We start from the raw sequence: 21,188 nt of genomic DNA, 5'->3' as shown, positions 1-21,188 counted from the left end.
CCGTTAGAAATTCCGGTTTGGAAATGGGAGCAAATCACGATGGACCTATTGACCAAACTGCCTAAAACAAGTCGTGGTTTTGATGCTATTTGGGTAGTCGTGGATAGGTTAACTAAAAGTGCTCACTTTATTCCCATTCGTGAGACATATACATCTGAGAAAATGTCGGAGGTTTACACCAATGAAATCATAGCAAGGCATGGGGTACCGATATCCATTCGTGTCAGACAGAGATACTCGGTTTACTTCGAAATTCTGGCGTGAATTCCAAGAACAGATGGGAACTAAATTGTTCCTTAGCACTGCTTACCATCCACAAACGGATGGGCAGAGCGAAAGGACAATACAAACGTTGGGAGATATGCTGCGGGCTTGCATTATTGACTTTGGAGGTAGTTGGGATGTCCATTTACCCTTGGTCGAATTTGCATATAACAATAGCTATCACGCGAGCATTAAAATGGCCCCATATGAGCTATTATATGGCAGAAAGTGTCGGACTCCGGTATGTTGGGGAGAAGTGGGTCCGCGAGGGCTAGCACCAACTGATATAATCCGAGCTACAAATGCGAAAATCGACATAGTTCGGACGCACTTGAAAGCGGCTCAAGACCGGCAAAAGGCATACGCAGATAAAAGAAATAGGCCAATTGAGTTTCAGGTTGGCGATATGGTCATGCTAAAGGTTTCCCCATGGAAAGGTATTATCAGATTCAGAAAAAGGGGGAAGTTAAGCCCGAGATTCATTGGGCCATTTAGAATCATTGAACGAGTTGGTAAGGTAGCTTATCGACTTGAATTACCCGAAGAGTTGAGTGGGATTCATGACACATTTCACGTATCACATCTCCGGAAATGTTTGGCCGACGAGACCGCTCATGTCCACTACGATGATATCGAGGTGGATAACAGTCTCAACTATGCAGTGAAACCGATTGCGATTTTAGATCGTAAAGAGAAAAGCTTGAGGAACAAAGTGATAAATCAAGTCAAGGTTAAGTGGGACCACAGAAAAGGGTCAGACACTACTTGGGAACCCGAAGAGGAGATGCGGCGTCTCTACCCTACATTATTTGGTACGTAATTCGGTTTCGGGGACGAAACCCTTTTAAGGGGGTGGACTTGTAACACCCCAAAAACATAAACCCGTATACTATAAAGTTCAAAGAATAGATAAACAAGAGTTCACCAACTAGGAATTTAACCTAGTTAAATTCCAAGTCTTGAATTGATGCATGTTATGGTTAAAATAATTAAAACTAGAGAAAATCATAATTAAAGGGGCTAAACTTGTCAAAACTCAAAGATGAGTTACTAATAGTAACAAAAATTAACCAAACCTCCCAAATTAGGGAGTCTGGTCGATCAAGAGAGGAAGGGGGCGAACAGGAGCTCTCCAAACCCTAATTTCACAACTAAAATCTGCAAATTGAAGCCTCAATCTCGTTCCAAATCAAGTTCTAAACACAAATTAGCAAACCCCTTGTTGTAAGGATCAAAGAGGTATGTAAAATCTTGGCATTTTGATCCATCACAATTCTAGGTTAACTTTGAAAAACTGAAATTTAGCCTAGATGTGTAATGCATGGATGAATCTTGAAGTAATTTGATGTCTAGGATTAAACCCTATGTGATTTCTTGTCAAAACTTTGCATCATGTTTGTAAGGTTTGGGGATTTACATGTGGGGAACAAATGGACTTGAGGGAAACTTGGTGAATACTAGAGATTTGACTCTTGTTCTAACAAAATCTGAATTTGTGAAATGATTCAGAAATATAGATGTCAAGATGTATGTAAAAACTTGTTAAATAAAGTGAAATTAGATGTTAAATTTCATGCCACGAACTTGGTAACGATTGTAGGAAAATCTGACCCGCTAGGTGTTTGTTGAAATGCCTAAGTGAGGACTTAAATGTTAAAATTTGGATAAAAACGCAGATTTGATAATGGTCCATAATTGATGTGAAAATGGTCATGAAAATGATTCTAAACATGTTAAAAACTGGATTTTCTAGGCAAGGAGTCCGGTTCCTCTAGCGGGCAAGCCGGAGGGGATTCACGAGGGAAAGGCGCGCTTTAAAGGTATGAAATTTTATTGTTTCATCACATTATACATAATATTAGCCTTATGCGTTGCTTGAAAGGAAGGAAAGCATGAGTACCAAGAATTTCCATTATATCATGAAATCGGCTATTGCCTTAAACAAGTTATAAACATGAAAATTGAGCATCCGTAAGGTGTCTAATTTCAGCACCTAAACGGGTCAAACAAGTTCTGGAAATAAACACGAAGCATGACTTATTATATTGTGCGAATATTATTTGAAGTATAGGCCGTGTAGCGAATACCATAGACAAACTCATAAACCTTGTTCTTATTTTAGATGCTACGTTTTGGTTTGGATGCATGATCATAGTACGAAAGATCAATTAGAAATCTTGCAATTTAGCGTGAATGTTAACTCCCGTTACATGCCCAATTAAGTTATAATTGAGTAATGTGACAACCGAAATGCAAATACGAAGAACTAGCCCAGCCGTTTAATGATTTATGCGAAAGTATGCTGTTTCGACTCATAAAGAACCAGCAAAATCCTGCATTTTTAACAAGGGAGTTATGTGCAGAGTCTACCATAAATTACGGTGGTACCGTAATTTACGGTGACCTGCAATTCTGTTACGGTGAATTCCTACTGAGTTACGGTAGGCCCCCAAATGTCCAGAAGCCACCGTAATTTACGGTGACACCGTAAATTACGGTGAAGCCCTGTTTGATGAAATTTATTTCTTGTTTTGAATAAGTTTTCGAATCTAATCCAATTTCGTGATCTACCATGGTTAATAATACTAATGCTTGTTAAACACGTTAGCTTTCAGGTACCCAAGTGATGGATGGTGATTAAGCATGACAATCCGAACCGAACACTCTAGCAAAACGCTTCCGCATAAGATCTTTTGTTCTAAAAACCATGTAAACTATTGTAGTTAATGTCTTGGTTATGATTTTGTAAGAATTGTACATGTTTGTGGTGTCTAGTTTGGATTAAAATGATGAAAGTTTTTGTTAAGTCAATATTTTGACATTAAATGCAAGGTTTTTATGTATATAAATCTGGTTTTATAAGCTGGGTCTTACAGGTATTTAATATCTAATGGCGTTTTTAGATGAGGATGGTGTGTGCTATTGTAGTTAAGGCGGTAATTTTAATGGCGTTTTATTTCATGATATGGCGTTTTGAGTAGAGAAGTAAAAATACTTTTTTTACCCTTAATGAAGCGCGCCACAGTAATAAAAGTGATGTTATTTACGAAAACGCCACCGCGTCATCTAGTCCATAGATTGTTTTAATCTGACAATCCATAATCGTTCTCTCCGTTCTCACACTTTTCACCGTTTTCTCTAAATCCTGACCCTATACATATATATATATACATATATATATATATATATATATATATATATATATGGTGAGGATTTGTTAGGAACTAACATTTATAGTAAGAACCACAAGAACTAATGTGAACACAACTAAAACTACCTAAAAAAGGCTTAAATAACACACAATTGTTTTTTGTTTTTCCAATATAATCACACAACTTTTTATTAATACATTTTTTGAATTTTTTATTAATAAAAAGTCATGATTTTAATGTAAAAAATTTAAACAAAATAATAATTATTTTAGCATTTAGTTTTCGGTTTAGCTTTATGGTTTATTTAGTATGGGGTAATGAAATAGATGAGAGAATAAAATGGACGAGTAATGGAATGTACAACAGAATGAAATGAATCATTCCATTCCATTGTGATGTTTGGTTACTCGTACGTGAATAGAATAAACCATTACTTTATACCATTTGATAAACAAAAAAGACGAAGAAACGAAACACAATTGTATTAAAAACGACAAAAAATATGATTGGTTCAATAATAATAATAATAATATATTAATGGTAAGAAGCTTAATAATAAAAATTTTAAAATATATTAATATTAGTAATATAAATATAACTATAATAATAATAATAATAATAATAAGAGTTAACTGCCATTTTCGTCCCTGTGGTTTGGTCACTTTGGCCATTTTAGTCCATTTTTCAAAAATGCGCCATTTTCCTCCCCGACGTTCTGGAAAGGTGCCATTTCAGTCCAAAAATCATAACCCAGTTAAGTCAGTTAGTAAATAAGGACTGATTGTGTAAATTTGTAACATAAAGGACTGATTGTGTAAATTTGTAACACCACCACCACTAGCCCTGCCACCACCACCACTCCGTTGCCACCACCACCACCGCCACCACAGCCACTGCCACCACCACCACCACCACCGCCGCCGCCGCCACCACCGCCACCGCCACCACCGCCACCACAGCCATCACCGCCACCACAGCCACTGCCACCACCACCACTCCGATCTGCCACCAACATCTCATACCACCATCTCCACCTCGTTCACCACGGAGGTCGGCGGTGAACGAGGGTTGTCGGAGAGGATGACGACAATGAACATCCTCTCCGACAACCCTCGTTCACTGCCGACCTCCGTGGTGAACGAGGTGGAGATGGTGGTATGAGATGTTGGTGGCAGATCGGAGTGGTGGTGGTGGCAGTGGCTGTGGTGGCTGTGGTGGCAGTGGCTGTGGTGGCGGTGGACAGGCTCTTCACTCTGCAGGTTAGTCATTAATTATGCCCGGTTTGCAATCAATATAAACTCATTTATTCTTTTATGTTCAATCTCTTTGTTCTTTGTTTTTTAAACTCAACTTTGAATGTATAATACTACAATTTAAATTTGTGCTCAATCTCACTTAAAATTGCCATATCAGCACCTACGTTTAAGCAACTCATGATCACCTGTAAATGGATCCTTCGGTAAAACCGTTACTTTTCCCTTGTATATCTATTAATTTCTTTTCAAAGTTGGTTTTGACCTAAACACGTGGTCAAACTTCCGCTCTTGCAGATCTGGGATACAGCTGGACAGGAAAGATTTCAGAGCCTTGGAGTTGCGTTCTACCGCGGTGCGGATTGCTGTGTTCTTGTGTATGATGTGAACGTGCAAAAGTCATTCGATAATCTCAACAATTGGCGCGAAGAATTCCTTATTCAGGTATGCTAACAATTTGCCGATCAATTTCAAATCAATCAGTGTCAGATATAAAAGATGTGAATCTGTTTTATTAACCGATGGTTTAATAAATTTGTTGCAGGCGAGCCCTTCGGATCCGGAGAATTTCCCCTTTATAGTTTTGGGGAACAAAGTTGATGTAGATGGTGGTAATAGTAGAGTGGTACGCGTTTTGACTGGGAATTTGAAGTTAAAAAACTGGGTTTTTATCAGTCGGTTTTGCGTGTTCTTAATTCGTTGGTTGATTATGATGATAATTAGGTCTCTGAGAAGAAGGCCAGGGCTTGGTGTGCTGCAAAAGGGGACACTCCGTATTTCGAAACATCCACAGTGGCTGTGGTGGCGGCGGTGGCGGCGGTGGTGGTGGTGGTGGTGGTGGTGGCGGTGGTGGTGGTGGTGGCAGCGGAGTGGTGGTGGTGGTAGGACTAGTGGTGGTGGTGTTACAAATATACACAATCAGTCCTTATGTTACAAATTTACACAATCAGTCCTTATTTACTAACCGACTTAACTGGGTTATGATTTTTGGACTGAAATGGCACCTTTCCAAAACGTCGGGGAGGAAAATGGCGCATTTTTGAAAAATGGACTGAAATGGCCAAAGTGACCAAACCACAGGGACGAAAATGGCAGTTAACTCTAATAATAATAATATATTTTTTTCCATTCCTTGAATGAATGAAAAAAAAACCCCCAAGGAATGTAAATTTTTATATTTGAAAGTAGTTACATTTATTTGGAATGCTATATTCCTTTACCACATGAAAAAAAAAACATGTTTTTTTCATTTCATCAGAATAATTCATTCTATTCCACATTTTATTCCTTAATACCAAACGCTATCTTAGGGTTTAGTTTTTATTATTCAACTTGGGTGGGTGGGGAGTTTAGGTTTTTGGTGGATGGGGTGGCAAGTTTAGGTTTTTTTTTTTTTTTTTTTTTTTTTTGAATTAGTTTTCTCCTTAAAGCTAGTTCTAGAATAAACCCTATCCCCCCCCTCCCCCCTCTCTCTCTCTCTCTCTTAGGCAAATAGTAAAATGAGAACCAATTTGAGTTGTGAGAACAATAAGAACTAGGCCTTCCAAAAGTTTTTTTTTTCAAAAAAAAAAGTTCTCAATTTTTTTGAAAAAAAAAATACTTGTTCCAACAAAAAATAAAAAAATAAAAAAATGTAGCATGCAAAAATTTACATCGGATGTAAAAAATTACACCGCCATAAGGCGTAAATAAAATTTACTTCGGGCTTAACTAACGAGTCGACAATTCTTTTTTGTTTTTGGTTTTTACATGTGTTTATAACATTTTCATCTACGTTTTTGCAAAAAATGGTGGCTCAACTCACGCGAGAAGTAGGAGTTCTAATGGTTCTCACAACTCGTAGTGATTTTTAACTGAACCGAATCCTATACATATATTTTGAGAGGAAAAAAATTGCATCCTTTATTTTTTAATTAATGGTTCATATTTTTAAAAACTTTTGGTTTTTTCATACTCATATATATGTTGTGCACATAATATATTTCCCAAATTTAGATCTACAATGGTAGTGATCTAATTCGGATCCAAACACCTATTGATTAGGTGTTTAGATTAGAATAATAAAAGAAAACAACTAGATGAAAACCAAGTAAACCAAATACGAATCCATTCAATTGATTAGTTACCTAAATGTGATTACAAATAGCACTTCTGGAATATCTATTACGCATTCCTGAATTCACAAAACACCGTATCAAACACACACTTTCGGACCATTCGAATGAATTCAGTTTACCCTTTTATAGGTAATCTAAATACGCCACCACGAAAATCCCACTATCTATCAATTACATTTATCCCCCTTGACTATTACCTTTCATCTATTTACATAAAGGCGCCTAAACTTTAATATTTGGTATACAATGGTCTCAAAAGTTTTAACACATAAAAAAAATTAAATTAATTAATTCATTTTTTTCATCATTCTACATATCTGTAGGTTATGTATAGAAAAACATATGTGTATATAATTTATACATATGCAGGTTCTATAAATTAAAAAAGATTGTTCGTATATTTTATTGGAATGTTAGAATGCATTTTAATTATTTTCTTCTTTATACATATGTGGGGCCGGGGCTGTGCAAATCTTGTGAAGAAGTCGAAGAAACGTGCGATCATTTGTTGATTTCATGTAGCTTTGCATCTCAAGTTTGGTGCAGAATATCGACTTGGTGTGCCATACCCCTCCCCGCCCCCCCCCCCCCCCATTTTTGCCTTCGATATACCAGACCTGAGCTCGGTCCACAGTACCTACAATATGGATGACCACAAAAGAAAAGTGGTGGTTCATGGTATCATCTTATCTACATGTTGGTGCATTTGGAAAGTTAGGAACGGGGTAGTTTTTGTAGTAATCGTTCGCATAAATAAAATAAAATAAAACAAATTTTATTATGTAATTACAATACAGAAATAAAGAAAGGTGAAGAAATAAAATACCTTTACAATTGAAATAAACAAATACAAGAAATGGAGAAGAACAGAAATACAAGATGGCTGAGTCACGTGTTCAACATGCTTCCCTTAAAACAAATTCCGAGTCTCTCAAGAGTACTCTTTTTGTTTCCCAGTGTACAACAGCCGGAGCAGTATTACTGTTGGAGCTGGCCTACAAGCCGAAGTGCAAAGTGCGCCATCAAAGCGCCTCATCGCCCACACCACGCGTGCGCGCGCGAGTTTGGGTGGCATACACCTTTCGCAAGTACACTTAGTGTGTGCTTCCATGAAACAATAAGGATGGAGAGTTCCCACTTAAATACCCCTTTAAGTTTCATCTCTCCTCCTATGTGGGACAAGATGTCACTTTCCTTTTTATTTCAGCATTCAATGTTTCAAACACCAAACTTTGAACATCGATATCTCATTCATCTTAGCTCCGTTTTGGACGTGGTTTAGTTCGTTGCGAAGTTCTTTCAACATAGAACACAAACCCACAAATAAATATATAAAGAAATCTCAGTTTCTTATATTTATTTCTAGTCCAAAATAGGAAAAAATCATTTTCCTATATTTGTGAAAAATGCTATTTTCACCAAATCTCCAACAGTTTTCTCCTCAAAAAGAAAGAGCATAACGAGCATCATGGAGGATATTAAAGCGTTAAGTTTTCTATGGATAAAAAATAGGCCTAATTGTAACAATTTAGTTTGGACCGATTGGATCAAATGTCCTTTGTAACTTGTTTTGTTGTTTCTTTCTAACGTCTCGCTAGTTGTTAATGAAAGTTGCCGTTCCAATAAAAAGATATATTTTAACCTTTTTATTTCCAAATATATATTTTACTCTTTTTATTTCCAAAAAGAAAAAAAATTGTTTTCTTCCTAGAACCGCTATATGTGCGTGTTGTATAACCAATGTCGTAAAACATTTGTGCATCAAAACCAAATTTACCCTACCATTTACGAGAATTTGTAAGCTGGATATAATTAGATATACTTATGTTCCCATTAAAGTCAAACCTCTTTTAGATTAATATCAACCCTTGGATCACATTAAGATAAAATCCTGACCGTAATAATTGAGAAAAAGGTTCTAGAAGCAGAAGTTGAGAACAGTTTTCCTTTCATTCAACTTCTCCCCACGACGCAGGTCAAACCCACTCTTCTCTTTCTCTATTAAAAAACAATTCATCAGTTCCCCAATAATGATTTCATCAAATTCTTTTATGGGATTTCATTTGCAATCAGATTGGTATAACCTATGATTTCATCCAATAGGGGAATAATGAAAGCCAACGGTGAACTGGTGTTCGGATTTCTACTCGTCGCTGCTCTGATCAGACTGATTCAATCGAAATCGACAGCGGTGGTGGCCTTGAAACCGATGACTGGTAGGTTTCGTTGAATTAAAGGGCTTTTTTCATCGATTGATATGTTTTGCTTATGTATTCATCATAGTTATTAGCGAGTTTTTAATGATCAATTTTATGTTTATGTTTTTGCATATTTAGGGTTTTCATTTTTGAGTTAAGCGAAATCCCAGGTTATATCTTCGTAAAGGTATGTCAATTTGCATTGTTAATTTCTATGAAGACATCTCTAATACATATTACAATAGTGAAATATATCGGTTTCTTCTTCTTCTTTTTTACCTGTAAGATGGAGCTTCGAACATCCACTGAAAAGGGGCAGGACGAAATGCAAGTCCACTGAAATCAGGTCAAGCTGAGGTACTATCAAATTGCATAAAAGTGTAAAACTACAACTGTTGAAATAGAAATAGTTTCCATTTTGATGGGAATTACTTACAGATTCACATGGTTGTATAGAGGCATGAGCAAATGCACTCGACCGCATTGAAATCTGATGAAGAGGAGGTACTATCAGATTGCATTTTATAAGTTTGGTGCCTGATTATTTTTAAAGTGGTCTGGTCGGTCTAGACACGTTGTCAATTGTGTTTTATAACTTTATTGCTAGCATGTTTAATCGTGGTTTACAAATATGTATATGCAGGGATTATATGCTCTTTGATCCACTTATCAATGAGGATGCTGAGCTGCATGAAAGGCAAAGAGACTTGAGGCTAGATGTTGATAATATATCATATGAGGTGAAAATGGGCCTATTTTTGTATTTTATCTTTATTAACCATATTATAAAAAATTTACAATATCATTGCAGGAGCTGCTAGCATTGGAAGAACATATAGGAGACATGAACACTGGGCTAAGTGAAAAGAAAACACGTAGCTTTTATGGCGATTCAGAGCCCTGTTGCATATATCAGGTGAGAGTAAGATTTATTTCAAGAATTATCTTTTTGTATCGGGCTAATTACCCTTTTAAACGCAAATATATGCTACCCTTTAACTCTGGTCTGATTTATGGTTTCCGTAATTTGACTTTTTAGGCATGAAAGAACCATAACTCCAATGTTAAACACTAACACTCGTATAAAAATCAACTATAATATACACAAACACCCCGCTAAATTGGTATGAATAGTATTCCAGTTAACACTAAATTTAGTTCAAGACTAACGGAAAAATGGGCGGGTTGGGTTGGGTAACGGGGGTTCGGGTCAAAACGGGTCATTTAAAAAGTAGGGCCAGATTAGATTCGGGTCACAACGGGTTTTGATACAGGTCAAAACGAGTTAACTCTATTCTTTAGCATATTTTATACTTTATATCATTGTCCTCCCAGTTAAGCGATATTGTTTGTATCCGTTAAAAGAAAACTATCTATAATCTATAATACTATATAAAGCAAATGTGATGGCCAGAAATGTAATTTCACATCGCGTACAATTTTTGAAGCAAAATGTATAAGAGAGCACAAGCCATTTTAAAGGGGTTAAATTGGTATTTCCACCATAGTTTAAGACACCAATGAAGGCAGTTATGGGATTTCAGCGTGAGTTCACAGTCCTATCACCATTTATTCATCCATTTCATTGTACAATTCATCCAATTGCACAAGCATTGTCACCGTCAGAGGGCATGTCCGTTTCCATCCCACCCCTGATATTCACATTTAACTCTTGGCTATTGAGTTGCACCCCACATCGGTTTTCCCACTGCTCCCTCAAATCCATTCTCCCCTCAAATCAAGAAACTCTGATGCGATAGATGGAGCGAAAGGTGATCCGAAGAAAGAGAAGCGGAGGAGGTAGACGGGCAGTGACAACGGCCCTCTTACACCGGAGCTTTTGGCCGTTGGTTCTGCCCTCTTACACCGCCGTACCACCACCTGCAACCACAGGAGCACCCTGTCGCCGGTTCCCTTCTTCATAGTTCTGCGATTTCGAATTCGATTAAGGTATGCTTCTGGATTTTTTTATTTTTTTATCGATAATTAGGTTGTAGGATTTTTTTATTTGATACACTCAACTTCAAGAGCTCTAAGCTGTAGGTTATTTGTAGGTTTTCTCTATTTTTAATCGATTTATGTCTTCGTGTCGTGGATGTTGGTTCACTGGTAGTTGGTCACATGCTCTTAAATTCACACATCATAAAACGTAATTTATATTTCAAATAAAGACAATTTTTTATTTTGCAGTGATTAGTTTGATTAATTGGTTGATGGTTTTATATTGTCTGAGTGGACATGGGAAATTGGCAAGGCAAATGACATTTTTATGGCATTTTTTGAATATACAAAAAACTGTATAAAGGTATAATATAACGAAGTTGATATTAACTTGTGAATGTGCTTTAAGCTTTCTTATGTAAGTTAGTTGGTATTTTATGTATATAATGATAATCATTTCATTTGTTTGTGAAATATGTTTTTATTTAACTTTATATGATCTTTTCATCTACTTTTTTTTCATATACTAATATATGTTTATGAATTATGATGGGACAAATGGAGGTACTACTTAAATGTTTTTCTAGCATTTTAATTAACAGCCTTTAGCCAATCTATAGATTTGAATGAACTGGTATTAAGCAAATGACACATTAATAACTTTGACAAAACAACATAATTAGCCAATCTTTAGATTTGAATGTCCTGCCCTTTAGTCAATCTATAGATTAATAACTTTGACAAAACAACATAATGTACTCGAATTGATCGGATATGAACTAATGGGCGGAAGGTATTATAAGATCAAGATTTGAGGCTTTGAAAAAGCTGTATAGAATTACATGATTGAAGTGATCCAAATGATAGAGCAAGTGTCTTGCAACAGGTTTGATCTAAAACGATGTATATTTCCTTATTATGTTTACTATATTACTTGCCATCATTCGGTTAACACGTCCTTTATTGGTTTTCAGAAATTTGATGTTGATACTTTGCAAGGTGATCATGTGACCAATGTATACAAGGGATTTCTTGAGTCTAATAATTCTTCAAAATGGTGTCACAAAAACTTTATTAATTACCATGTAATGGTAAGTTTTTTATGATTTTAGAGAAGTGTTAAAGTCCTTTCTTTTTTATATAATGCTTTATCAGTCTTTTAGTCTTCAATATTTTTTTCTTTTTGCAGAAGATGGTACTCATACTCAAGAGAACAACTAAGAAGAATAGTACGACTGGTATTAGTCTTAAAATCATGCAAAACCGACACGCATATACTTTCTTTTATATTGTTTTTGACATTCTTCATGTTACCATATAAAAATCTATTTAAAGTAATTGCTATTTTTTGGCATAACATATGATCTCTTTTTATTAAAATCTCATTTTTTTTGGTTTTAAACGACTAATGTTTTGTTTAAAATACTCATCTCATTATACTATTAATATGCCCGTTCAGCGGACGGGTATAGAACTAGTTTTATAGATTGCAAATGTTTTTCAAACTTCATCCTTTATTCAATCTTTACTTATTAGAAAAATAAAATATAAATAAAAAGTATTATCACACAAGACCTTTTGATAAGATAGCTCACTTAATTAATTTGTTTTATTAGATTTTATGTCTTATCAAACTTAAAATGTGATTATTTAGATGTTGATGCTTAATCAAGCCCAAATGGTTTTGTGCACTAGAAACTGATTGGGCCCAATTTAAAGAGGTTTCCAATGGATTAGATCATTAGAATAGGGAAATTACTAAATGGCTTACTTGGTTTATTTTTTATGGCCTTAGGTTTTGACTTGGTTTATAAAAATGGATTAGATCATTAGAATAGGGAAATTACCAAATGGCTTAGGTTGTTTGTTTACCTCTTAATAAGGCTCTTAATGGTTCAGACCTCTTACTAGTTTAGCATTTAATGGTTCAGACTGTTTGTTTCACGAGCGGATGTCTGAATGGTTCAGACATTTGCCTCTGAATGGTTAAGCATTATACAGAATCTGAATTGTTAAGACCTCTAATCTGAATTGGCCAGACATTTGTCTCTGAACAGTTAAGCATTATACAGGCTCTTAATGATTCAGACCTCTTACTGGTTCAGCACTTAATTGTTCATACCACTTACTGGTTCAGCACTTAATCATTCAGATGTTGCCAAACAGCCCCTTTGACTTGGGGGTTCAGAACTTAAAACTTGAGGGTTCAGAACTTTTGGTTGGTTAAAGGATCTAATACAAAAGGCCAAACTAGATTGGATCGAATTCGGGGACGAGAACTCATCTTTTTTTCACGGGATTGTAAATGCTCGCAAGCTTAGAAGCACTATTGGGGGACTGTTGTTTGATGGCAGCTGGGTGAATAACCCGGTGGACTTGAAGGAGAAAGTGAGGCATTATTTTCATAACAAGTTCAAAGAGCCGGTTCCCTCTAGGCCTCGGTTAGATGGGGTAGGGTTCCAAAAGCTTCTCCCTAGCAAGGCGGAATTTCTAGTGATGTCGTTTTCCAATGAGGAAGTGCGCGTGGCGGTTTGGGAATGTGGCGCGGATAAAGCGCCGGGACCAGACGGGTACACTTTCGCTTTCGTTAAATATTTTTGGGAGGAGGTGAAGGGTAATTTTAAAGCAATCTTGGACGAGTTCTTCGTTCACGGCTCTCTTCACAAAATATGCAACTCCTCGTTTATTGCTCTCATCCCGAAAACCAAAGACCCAAGTGTTATCAGCGAGTTTAGACCTATTTCGCTAATCGGGGTCATTCATAAAGTCATTGCAAAAGTTTTGGCTAATCGTTTAAAGGTGGTGGTCGGAGACCTTATCTCGCCCGTGCAAACGGCTTTTAGGGTCGGCAGAAACATCTTTGACGGACCGTTGATTCTTAACGAGGGGTATCAATGGGAGAAAAAGACGAAAAAGGAGGCTTTTTTCTTCAAGGTGGACTTTGAAAAAGCATATGACACGGTTAGTTGGAAATTTCTTATTCAAACGCTTACACATATGGGGTTCCCAGCTATGGAGGTATTGGATTATGGGTATCTCATTTACTAGTAAAGCTTCAATCATTATAAACGGTTCACCTATGAACGAATTTCTTATGGAGAGGGGACTTCGCCAAGGGGACCCCCTATCGTCTTTTCTCTTCACTTTGGTTATGAAAGCGTTAAATATTATGTTGTGTCGAGCCAGTTTTTTGGGGATGTTTGAAGGGTTAAAGCGTCCTAATCAAGGGCCTACCATCTCGCATCTTTTCTTTGCAGACGATGCAATTTTTGTGGGCAAGTGGTCAGATGGAAATATTTTAAACCTTCATAGGATCCTTAGATGCTTCTATATTGTTGGTGCATATGTCTGTCGACTTCGTCTTGTATCGAGTCTTGTAACTAGATAGATAGTCCAGGACACGTAGTTCGAGAAAAACGGGAAACAAGTCAGAACAAGTCACTTCACACGAACTGACCAATTCGTGTGAAGTGGGCCAGTTCGTGCGGACTGGGCCAGGTCGTGCGACCTGGGCCAGCTCGTGTGAACCTGTTCATGTGACCTGGTGATCTCTATAAATACTAGGTCTTGGGTCTTCATTTGTAACTTCTGATTCCGGTAGCGAAGCTCTGCCGAAGTGTCGCCAAGCCTGTAAAACGTTCTGAAATCAATACAAACGACAGTTAACCTACTTCTAAGTGTATATCAAGCTGAGTGAAGATCAAATCAATGAATTCCGCCTCTGATTTGGTCAAGAACTCTTCTGATTGTCTCATTTGATCGACTCAACGATCCTATCAAGTGGTATCAGAGCTCAGGAGGAAGAGTTCTTACCATTTCAGCTTGTTTTCAAGGAAAAATCTGATTCCTACTCATTTTCTACACCTTTTCTTCAAAATTTCAACGAATCCACGGATAAAATGACCTGATTTTCACATATAACACGTAAAACATTGTTTTAATCAATCCTTGAAAGAATCAGAACCTAATTCGACATAAATCGTGATAAAATTGTCCAAACCACGTGAAAAACATGTCAGTTCGTTCGAGATTCATTCAGTTCGTGTGAAAAAGTGTCCAGATCGTACGAGTTGATCAAGACAAGTCGCACGGTTTGATCAGTTTGTGAACCAGCTCGCACGGATTGTCCAAGTCGCTTGAAAGTGCACCCAGCTCGCACTGATTGATTCTTTCAGTTTATACGAAGTGATTTATAGGACTTCAAGTCGTTTGAAACTTACCAGATCACACGAGATGTATCAAGTCGTTTGAAAGTTGATCAGTTCGTTTGAAATAGTCTCTTCAGTTCGTACGGATTGGTTAAAGGGTGTCCAGATCGTTTGAAACTTTGAAAACCCCAGTTCGCTTGAAAAGTCTGTTATTGAGAATTTTCGTTACCGAAACATGGAAAACGAATTTTATAATGCATTTGCTACTGCCCCGGGTACTCCTGTTACCGTTGCTCAGAGTGTGACTATGGAAAATGAAATGGGAACGTTACAGAAACCTCCTAAGTTGATGAGCATTGAAGAATACTATAGTTGGCAAGAACGGTTCGGGAATTGGGTTCAAGCAAATCATCTAAGGTCTTGGGAGTGTATTGAAACTAAGAACGTTCGACCTCGTAATAATATGGGAGTTATTAAGAATATTTCTGAATTTACGGAAAAAGAGAGAGAAATGTACAAGGCTGAAAAAATGATGATCAGTTTACTTCAACAAGCTGTGAAAGAGGACATTTTCATATTACTTCAACATGATGATAGTGCACGTTCGATTTGGGAAGCACTTCGTACAAAATTCGAAGGAAGTACAGAGATGATCAAGAATAAAAAGTTCTATTAAAGAAAGAATTTGAATTGTTCTCAAGTTTGCCGGATGAAACTACAAAGACTCTTATTGAGAGATATTGTCATTTAGTACGTTCAATGAGTCGGTTGGATATCACTAAAGATCGTGAGGAATGGGTTGAGAAATTAGCAGATGCTTTACCTCAAAAAGAATGGGGTACATATCTTATGATTTTGAAGAATACCGGAGAGTATGATAGATTGACAATTGCTCAATTTATTGAAAAACTTGAAGGACAAGATCTTGAACAACAAAAGATCGCTAGAATGAACAATTCAAGTGGTCAACAAGATATCAAGATGTATTTCAAAGGAAATGTTCAAAATGTTGAAGCAAGTCTGAAGATCCAAACCGCTTTCAGTGCAGAAAACTCATCCGGATCACTCAATCAAAGCTCAATCAACAACAGTGGATTGTCTTCATATCCAGGTGTTAATCCTAATGTTTCAACTTCAAATCATCAGTTTCAAAGATCAAACAATGGTAATGGTCATGTGCTACAATGCAACATCGCGCTGCATCTTCAAAGTGGTCAGAATTTCTCTGAAGAAGTCGCTAAAGGTCATATGGCATTACTAGTTACTGTGTTAGAATCATATGAGAGTTTGGTTGCAGGAAGAATCGGAAATCCTATGTTAACAAAAGAGGATTACGATTAGATTGATGCTGAGGAAATGGAGCTAATGGATATTAAGTGGTGTTTAGCGAGTGTGTTGAGGAGAGCTGAGAAATTTAAGCAGATTACAGGAAGAGATGACTTACGTGATGCTAATGTTTTCGGTGCAGGGAAAAAGGACATTTCAAGAGGGAATGTACCAACCGAGAAGCAGGTGGAGCTCAGAATCCGTTCGGGAACAATGAATATTATCGGAAAGCAATATATCATCGGGTAGCTCAACAACCGTCATCATCCCGTGCTATTGAAGATGGAAAGAAGAAAGCTTGTATTACTATTCCAGATCAAGAAGATGAAAGATTGCCAGAGGGATTTAGCTGGGACAAATACCTTCCGCCTGAAAGTAACTCAAAGTTTAGAGCATTTATTGCACAAATCATTCAAGAGCCAGAGTTGATGAAGGAATGGATGGATGTGTTTGCAGATGATGAGAAAAATCAAGATGGAGAGTCTGTTTCTTCAGAAGATAGTTCAGAAAAGACACCAGTCTTTGATCAATCATCAATGGATAGCAATGATGATGATGAAGAAATTAAACAAATGAATATTGGTAAAACTCATCTATCTCCTGAAAGTCTTAAATTTTATTTTGCAGATAAATTGGAGAAGCTAAAGGAGAAGCGAGCAGCAAAAGAAAAGAAAGAGATAAAATGTGAGAATGTTGCTCAGGACGAGAAGAATGAACAGAGTGAAGAGGTTAAGGTTATTGAAAAGATTGTAGAGGTCACAAAACCTTGTCTGAAATGTTTGGAACCATGCAAACATTGTGAAGAGAAAGATAAGAAGTATAGTGAGAGAGACAAGATGAAAGAAAAATTATTGTTCGATGTTAAGTACATGAAAGAATCTTATGATGTGTTGAACAGAACAGTAAACCAGTTGGAAAAGACAAACTCAGAAAGAGAAGATGGTTTAACAATGATGTCTAAGCAAAAGGCCATCAATCATTATATTGAAGAGTGTGCAGAGTTGAAGCAGGAATTGGAGACTGAAAAGATTGTGAATGAAAGAATCAGACGATTGCTAATGGATTACTCAAGTTCTGATTACTTGATTGATAGAATTTATCCAACAGTTGCAGTTTTTGAAGCTTTTCAAGATAAGAAGTGGGAAGATACGGATACTGGTTAGAAACAAAGTGCAAATTATAACAAGTGTCCGCCTCCGATCTGGGAAGGATATTCTCCCAGAAAACCAAATTCAGAACAACTCAAAAAGGCAGTCAATATAAAGTTAAAGTTTGAAACAACTGATGAATTACCAAACAACATTGACGTCACATTCACATCGTCTGACACTGATCATGAGTCTGAGTTAATAAAGAAAGTGGTCGATCAGGTGTTGGATAAGGATGAGGAGTCAGAGTCAAAGTCTGAATCTGAATCTGAATCTGAGAGTTCGAGTTCATCAGTCGACAGTTCAAAATCATCTGTCAAAAGGATTTACAATAAAGAATTTTTGTTATCAAAAAATAATTTGAATGACGAACCATTCAAAGTAGCATATACTTTGAATGACTCAGACAAATTATATTCTGATGAGAAATTTCCATTTAAAAATGTTAAAATTGAAAATATTAAAACAGTTTTTAAATTGATCGAAATCAAAATTTCAGAAATGAAAGATAAAATGGGATTTTCAAAACCTAAATATATTTCTAGAGTTCAACAACGTTTAAACAAGAAGAAAGGTTTCGGTCCAGGTCATCAAGAGAAACCAAATCATAAAAGCAATTTCAAAAAGAAAGGGTTGGGTTTTGATGTTGAAAATAACCAAAATATTAAAGATTTTAAATCAAAAACTGTATTTGTTTCAGGTGCTTCTTCAGAAGAAGAAAAGGAAAAAGCTTTCTGGAAACAGTCTAACAAAGAGTTTCTTGCTGAAAAACAAAAGTTTGAGAAGACTGTGTTTGAAACCAAAAAGGAAACAAGAACTTGTTATATGTTAGGACCAGTTTGACTCCGAAACGATTGCGAAACGTACGTGTGACATGCGGAATCCGTACACGAACGCGACCGAACACACGTGATGTAATATAAACTGTGATTCTATTAGATGAATCTGAAAACGTACAGCACCTGAATCACAAACACGAACTTTCTCTCTCTAGCTTCTCTCTCTAGCCTCTAGCCCTCCAAGATGTAAAATGGCAAAAGTTCTAAAACAAAAGCATAAGCCTCCTATTTATAGGCCAAGGGGTTTAATGTGGTTTCTCATTAATTACAATCATGCCACCTTGCCTTTTTGACTAAGTATCACTAATATAACAATATAAATCTCGTTTTCTTCGGTTTCTGCTACGGACTAGATTGACGGAGGCGATAGACAGATAATGCACTAACAGACTCCCCCTTGGATATTGCCGCAGTCAATCCGTAGTCAAGCTCATAGCGACTTTTCTTTCTCTCTCTCTTAAGTCTTCTTGAAGCTTTAACACGTCTTCATCAACGTAGACTCTCTTTTGTTTGAACAGAATCTCCATGGATCTGTTTTCAGCTTCAGCTCCCCCTTTTGGTAAACTCTTCAGGCTCCCCCTCTCGTCAAGCTTCCGTGCTTTTGGGATCGACACCTGGCTTTCCGGTTACAAGCTCTTCCAGGAACGATACCTGGCTCTTTGCACGCTTCCCTTTGCGTTGAGCTCGTCCTCAGACTCCCCCTTAGACTCGGCTTTCGGGATCGTAGTCTGGTATGACATCTGCAATTCTCAAACATTTATAAGTAACAACGTTTTGAACATTCAATTTTCCAGAAATCGTAATCTGGCACTATTCAACTTTCTAAATCACTCCCCCTATCAACAATCTTTACAGATTTGGCAGTGTTAAAGAATCCAACTCCCTCACAGTTAATCATCCAAGTCCAAACTAATGACCTTAGAGATATCACAAACTGTTTTTGAAATTTTTGATTTTAATTCAAGTATCAAATTAATGAACTTGTTTTATTTTCCGAAACACAATCAGCGAACTCAGATTTTGAAACTCAGAATTCAGACATCGGTTGTCGAAAATAAAGCAGAAATCAAAATCTTTTTATATTTTTCTGAAATATAAAGCAGTAAAGAAATATTTACAAACATATTTACAGACAATATTTTTGTTTGAGTATGCGTCAGAGGATCATATCAGTTTTTGACAAGTCACAAGTACCGTTGAGCTTAATTACACATTAAGATTAAACAATTCACTTAGATTGTCGATATACTGATCCACTTAAATTTTCATACAAATTTCAACTGATTCAGGATACGAATTAGATGTTTTAAGAACTTAAACTCCTTCATGTGTCCCACCTCTTGAATATACTCCCGTATCCAGAATCCCAATATTCAGTCTTACAGGTGATCATTATACTACAATGATATCTGTACATAAATTAGGTATGCGAGGACTGAGGGATCTCAGGTCGATACTTCCGTATACTCAGAGAGATATCAGTTTCGACTTTTTGGTATGTCCCCTTTAGAGGATCTTTTAGTTACAACAGCAGCGACTATCAATTTTATTGTTTCATCTGCATGCTGAGGGTTTATGCTATGTTTCAAGCATTGGCAGTAAGTATTATCCAAGGACTAGGTCAGAACTTCCATTCAGCAGAAGTCCCGGAATAATACCCCAGACATCATTGAGTATAAAAACCTAGTATATCAGAATACGAGACCTTTCAAACGAGATTTCAGGGGTTACCTATATATCCAAGTAGTGTTCCCCACGAAATAAGCAAGTGTTTGAATTTAGGTTTATATCCCGAAAAAGTTTACTTAATGTATAAAACCTATCGACATATCATCAGTGAGACTGTTTAACGCTATTTAATCATTACAATTCTTTAGCATACTGTAACTGTCTACTGATATACTATCATTTCCTCTTTTTACACAACAACTCAAATTTTTGAATTTTATCATGTTTTTGTATTTTTCAAATTTTCTAATGTTTTTGTATTTTCTGACAAATTTTTCTCCCCCTAAAATGCAAAACCATTAAAAGAAATTTGACAAACCGATACTGATAGCTTTGTCTCGCCATCCATGTTCTACTAACCGTGCACTGAATTACACTAAAAATAGTAATTACCCCCATGATTTACAACACATTGATTTTTACAGTTTGAAAATCGTTTTTCAATCTGGTGAAAGTAATCATGTTTGTTCAGCCGTGAGGGTTTCGGCGTATTCAATCAACACATATTTTTGTAATTTTCTATTTTTGACAAAAATTGAAAACAAACATATTTTGGGTTTTTCAAATTTTAACAAACTAAAAACATATTTTTGGTTTTTAATTTTTCAAATTTTTAGGGTTTTGAAATATTGTTTATTTATGTACAGAAAAACATATAAACTCCCTGTTTCAACCAACACAGAGTCCAGCAGCCTCTACTTCCTCTTCATGTGCCAGGCTGCTCCAACTTTCAATTTCACAATCTTCAGTATTCTTGAGCACCTGCACATTCAATTAATTGAATTACTTGAACAATTTAGCCAAGTCTGTTGAACCTTAGGCATTTCAACACAATAATTTTCATTCAATGCTGGAAATTCATTGTCATTTTTCACAAAAACTTTCTCAATTTTAACTTCAACTTTCTCATCTTTTACCGAATCAACAAGCTTCTTAACACTCCATGTTTGACCTTTCGGTGTACCACGTTTGTAAAAATGTGAATCTTTTTGAACATTTTGATTTTGAGCAACAACTTGTGGTTTCCAAAACTGTTGGGGTTTTGTCATATTAACTGAAGTTTTCCAACTTTGT

General features: G+C 36.4%; 2 protein-coding genes across 9 annotated transcripts; both read left to right on the top strand.

Moving 5' to 3' along the window:
* Positions 1-4,505: 4,505 nt before the first annotated feature.
* LOC110888129 (ras-related protein Rab7-like) lies at positions 4,506-6,097 on the top strand. Its single transcript, XM_035979874.1, has 6 exons — positions 4,506-4,530; positions 4,638-4,675; positions 4,967-5,113; positions 5,214-5,294; positions 5,393-5,479; positions 6,086-6,097. The coding sequence occupies exons 1-6, from the start codon at positions 4,506-4,508 to the stop codon at positions 6,095-6,097; spliced, it is 390 nt and encodes a 129-aa protein (XP_035835767.1).
* Positions 6,098-8,728: 2,631 nt separating this feature from the next.
* On the top strand, positions 8,729-18,483 carry LOC110890117 (probable E3 ubiquitin-protein ligase RHG1A). 8 transcript variants are annotated; one of them, XM_035979137.1, is made up of 9 exons: positions 8,729-9,002; positions 9,123-9,171; positions 9,271-9,341; positions 9,423-9,539; positions 9,628-9,724; positions 9,796-9,900; positions 11,900-12,016; positions 12,115-12,163; positions 18,248-18,483. In XM_035979137.1, exons 5-9 carry the CDS (start codon positions 9,635-9,637, stop codon positions 18,388-18,390), a joined length of 504 nt encoding a protein of 167 aa, XP_035835030.1. In that variant the 5' UTR covers positions 8,729-9,002; positions 9,123-9,171; positions 9,271-9,341; positions 9,423-9,539; positions 9,628-9,634; the 3' UTR covers positions 18,391-18,483. The 8 variants fall into 8 exon arrangements, 3 of the variants coding, with proteins under 3 accessions (XP_035835030.1, XP_035835029.1, XP_021993379.2); XM_035979136.1 differs by having other exon boundaries at positions 9,423-9,488; positions 12,118-12,163; positions 18,248-18,482; XM_022137687.2 differs by having other exon boundaries at positions 9,423-9,488; positions 18,248-18,480.
* The last annotated feature ends 2,705 nt before the right edge of the window (positions 18,484-21,188 follow it).

The sequence above is a fragment of the Helianthus annuus genome, chromosome 11 (assembly GCF_002127325.2).
Source record: "Helianthus annuus cultivar XRQ/B chromosome 11, HanXRQr2.0-SUNRISE, whole genome shotgun sequence".
Taxonomy (NCBI): domain Eukaryota; kingdom Viridiplantae; phylum Streptophyta; class Magnoliopsida; order Asterales; family Asteraceae; genus Helianthus; species Helianthus annuus.
The sequence above is the reverse complement of the archived record's forward strand: the minus strand, read 5'-3'. Positions and strand labels throughout refer to the sequence as shown.

What these genes read in the sequence shown, in the direction of transcription:
- LOC110890117 (XM_022137687.2), top strand. An exon ending in TTGATAATATATCATATGAG is followed by an intron (nt 9,725 to 9,795) that starts GTGAAAATGGGC and finishes ATATCATTGCAG; the next exon opens with GAGCTGCTAGCATTGGAAGA. An exon ending in TTATTAATTACCATGTAATG is followed by an intron (nt 12,017 to 12,114) that starts GTAAGTTTTTTA and finishes TTCTTTTTGCAG; the next exon opens with AAGATGGTACTCATACTCAA.
- LOC110888129 (XM_035979874.1), top strand. Translation starts at nt 4,506, where the DNA reads ATGAACATCCTCTCCGACAACCCTC. An exon ending in CATCCTCTCCGACAACCCTC is followed by an intron (nt 4,531 to 4,637) that starts GTTCACTGCCGA and finishes CTGTGGTGGCAG; the next exon opens with TGGCTGTGGTGGCGGTGGAC. An exon ending in GCGAAGAATTCCTTATTCAG is followed by an intron (nt 5,114 to 5,213) that starts GTATGCTAACAA and finishes AATTTGTTGCAG; the next exon opens with GCGAGCCCTTCGGATCCGGA.